The 1,696-nt window shown below is 41.4% G+C and overlaps 1 protein-coding gene across 1 annotated transcript in view; it reads left to right on the plus strand.

Moving 5' to 3' along the window:
- Positions 1–458: 458 nt before the first annotated feature.
- Positions 459–1,696, plus strand: part of LOC101859245 (poly [ADP-ribose] polymerase tankyrase-1) — a 37,267-nt gene continuing 36,029 nt past the window's right edge. Inside the window, exon 1 of the mRNA XM_005099381.3 lies at positions 459–678. Within this exon, the coding sequence (XP_005099438.1) occupies positions 489–678 (190 nt within the window). The 5' untranslated portion in view covers positions 459–488. The remainder of the gene's footprint in view (positions 679–1,696) is intronic.

Here is a 1,696-nt window from a genome sequence, read left to right on the forward strand (position 1 = left end):
GGGGGTGTTACGGTCTTACTTCTTTTGTTTTCTTTTTTTAATTATGACTGTGGAAGATACCCATAGTAGACTGTAAGTGTAGAGAAAGAAAAAAAAAAAGAATAATTAAACCAAAAGACCCCAAACCTGCAAAACCACGACCACCACTTCAACAGCAACAACGGACAACAGAAACAACCCAAATAAAACAACAAATAACGTAACTAAAAAACACTGTTCTTTCCTTCGTGGCCTGAGATATTTTCCCTCTTATTTTGTGAACAGACCAAAAAAATACTAAACTTAAAGTTTTCAAAAGCTCCCCAAATGAATACGAGAACAACGCAAGGCCGGAACCCTAGTCTGAGCCTCATCTGAGCCGCCTTAGTATGGGTCATATTCCGGTGGACCGCAACAGAAAGCCGCATTGGACGTTATTTTCCTTCTCCCATCTCGCATTATCACATTTGAAAAGTTGGCTGTTTGCGAGATGTTATGATTGGAGAAAAATGGCGACGGGTCGTCGGGCAGCACTGACAACTGAAAGCAGTGCTCCCTCTCAAAACGATCCAGGAAGAGAATTGTTTGAAGCTTGTCGAAATGGTGATCTTGGAAAGGTTAAAAAATTGATCACCCCCCAAAATGTGAACGCAAAGGATACTGCCGGCAGAAAATCCACCCCTCTTCATTTCGCTGCAGGTACCGTATCCACCTCTCCTCACTTTCTCTGCCTCTTCCATTTTAATTTTAATTTTTTTAACGTTTTCTTTTCATTAAAACTAATTGACTTGACATAACAGTTATAATAATCTAATGAGAGAGTGACGTTTGTTGTTGTTGTTTTTCATCTTTTAAATGCCAAGAAATATTCTAGATCTAGATTCTAGATCTAAATCTAGGCTAAGTCAGAGTAGAAGAGTAAGACTTGAAAGTTTCTCGGGTTCCAGTTCAAGTTCCAGTTTGAGACATGACATGATCGATGATGATCTGATGAGACTAGATCTAGGATTGTCTTATAGATTCTAGGCTACTGATACTGATGGTCTAATTGAGAGACATGGAGCTAACGAAAAGCACACTAGATCTACACTGGCTTCTGATTGGCTAAAATATTGGCCACCTCTATTCTCACACGGGGTGAGAATAGTGCAGACGAGTCTTTTGGCTATTCTCACCCGTTGCACGTTCACCGTTATAATAGCCTAGATCTAGATCTAGGCCAACAAATTTTGCGTTCACCCTAAACCACAGAATTCTACACTGGGATAACAGAAAAATTGTAGAATTCTGTGCCGTGAACAAACGTTCCATGAGGGGGGGAGGGGCGATTTGTTGTAAATGTTAATGCCTTACTTTTACACATTCGCATCGACATGATATATATCGTTAAGTATGCGGCAACTTATGCCGAGTGAGATACAGAATCCCAACAGACCAACGTCTACCGCATACTGTCTTTCCGGTAGGCCTAGCCTAGGCGTTGCTGCAGAGGGATGGACGTTTTCGATATATCACTTGGCACTTGGAAATCAAAAACACACCTTTTCGTGAAAGAGAGAAACGGAGACGAAGTTCAAAATAACAGAGGGACACTGAAAAACATTCACACGCTCACACACACAAATAACGATCGCGACACACACACACACACACACACACACACACACACACACACACACACACACACACACACACACAAACACATATACGCGCGAGC

This window comes from Aplysia californica, unplaced genomic scaffold, assembly GCF_000002075.1.
Source record: "Aplysia californica isolate F4 #8 unplaced genomic scaffold, AplCal3.0 scaffold00211, whole genome shotgun sequence".
Classification (NCBI taxonomy): domain Eukaryota; kingdom Metazoa; phylum Mollusca; class Gastropoda; order Aplysiida; family Aplysiidae; genus Aplysia; species Aplysia californica.